At 57.3% G+C, this 1,666-nt stretch overlaps 1 protein-coding gene across 1 annotated transcript in view; it reads left to right on the top strand.

Moving 5' to 3' along the window:
* Positions 1-1,666, top strand: part of SCLY (selenocysteine lyase) — a gene marked incomplete at its 5' end in the record, with an annotated part of 33,026 nt that overhangs the window by 27,622 nt on the left and 3,738 nt on the right. The window contains 1 exon segment of the mRNA XM_014589112.2: positions 743-826. Coding sequence (XP_014444598.1) covers positions 743-826 — 84 coding nt within the window.

Here is a 1,666-nt window from a genome sequence, read left to right as displayed (position 1 = left end):
CCCCCCCCCCCGGCTGGCTGGTGGTGTAGTCGGCAGCTGTCACACCGGCCCCTGCTCACGTCTGAGTCCGATGTCACACAGGCCTGACCTTCCTCCTGAGGGCCCCGCATCCCTGGCTGCTTGTGGACATTTCCTCAGGTCCTGGTCACTCTCCTCCTGCTGACCCTCACCTTGAGGTGTCTCCCACCAACCAGGTTCTCACTTCAGAGATCAAGGGGTGCCTTCGTCCCTCCTTGTCCTGCCCCCAGCATCTAATGCAGCCTCCAGCCCTGTCGGTCTGTCTGTCTCCCTCCTGCCATTCGCATCTTGGCCTCCAGCCATCCCATCCCCACGTCCAACCCTGTGGACGTCCCTGTGTCTGTGCCCTGTGCCCCATGGGCTGTCCCTCTGCAGGCCATTGACCACAGTGGCCTCACCGGCCACACCTCACCGAGTATGGCTCCTTCACAGCACAGAAGGGCCTGTGCTGTCCCTCGGTCGCGCTGGGAATCAGCTCCCCGAGGGCTGGGATCCCGCCCGGCTGCTTTGCTGTGCTATCTGCAGTGTCTGGAGCCGTCAGGAAGCCCTGATCTAAGTTCAGATAACGGTGACCAGGGCGGCTCTCAGCCGGAGGTCTGCTGCGTTCTCGGATCTGGAAGGAGCGGAGGAACACCCTTCCTGCCTCGGGCACTGCCGGCTGTGGGGCTAAGGCTCCCTGCCCTGCCTCCTGTCCTAACCAGAATCAAATCCTGTGTGTCCGCAGGCCGCTGAGCTGGTGACCCAGAACTGTGAGGCTTACGAGGCCCACATGAGAGACGTCCGCGATTACCTGGAGGAGAGGCTGGAGGTGAGCTCGGGGCGAGGGGGGGCGAGGCCGAGGGGCGTCTCCCCTGGGAGGCATGCCTGTGGGGGGACGTGAGCCTTGGAGGGGGCGTGTGCCCCGTGACCCACCTTCCCTGCTGTGCACGGTGGGATGTGTCGGGGCTGGGGGACTGAGAGAAGGGGGCGCAGTGCGACACGCGGTGACAAGGCACTGAGACAGCACCCCCAGTGACCGTGCACGGGTCCACACGCATTCTCCGAGTCAGCTGTGCTCTCCAGAGTCCGTCCCCTTCACTAGCGTAGGTAGATGTTTAGTTCTGCCTCGGCGTGGGTGGGTTATCTCGACGAAGGCAGCGAAGGTGAACAGAAGACAGAGGCCTCGATGCCTGTTTATGCATGTCCTATGCCGGACACCCCTCAGAGGTGGCCCTCTGAGGAGTGACAACTGCTAGGAATTATTGTGCCTTTTTATTGAAAATGTATTATAAGTAAATGGGAGAGGGGCTAGTGTTTTAATTAACAGCTCATAAAGTTTTTAACAATAACGAACATAGATTCTATTTAGGGTTGGATTAAGGGTGGGTCTAGTGCAATTTAGGGTTTGATTAAGGGTGGGTCTAGTGCAGTTTCTATTTAGGGGTGGATTAAGGGTGGGTCTAGTGTAGTTCCGCAATCCTAGGTGGGTCTCCATGGAATGCAGTTTGGGGAAAGCGGTTCTGGTAAGCAGGGATGATTATCAGCTGATGCGGTGCAGGAGCCATCTTGTGATTACTGGGAATGGTGCTGAGAAAAGAAAATCTCAAGAATAGATATTAGTTCTTATGGATCTTAATAAAGAATGATACTTATACAGTTTTGTAGGGAT

The sequence above is a fragment of the Tupaia chinensis genome, unplaced genomic scaffold (genome assembly GCF_000334495.1).
Source record: "Tupaia chinensis unplaced genomic scaffold, TupChi_1.0 Scaffold000332_1, whole genome shotgun sequence".
In the NCBI taxonomy this organism is placed as follows: domain Eukaryota; kingdom Metazoa; phylum Chordata; class Mammalia; order Scandentia; family Tupaiidae; genus Tupaia; species Tupaia belangeri.
The sequence above is the reverse complement of the archived record's forward strand: the minus strand, read 5'-3'. Positions and strand labels throughout refer to the sequence as shown.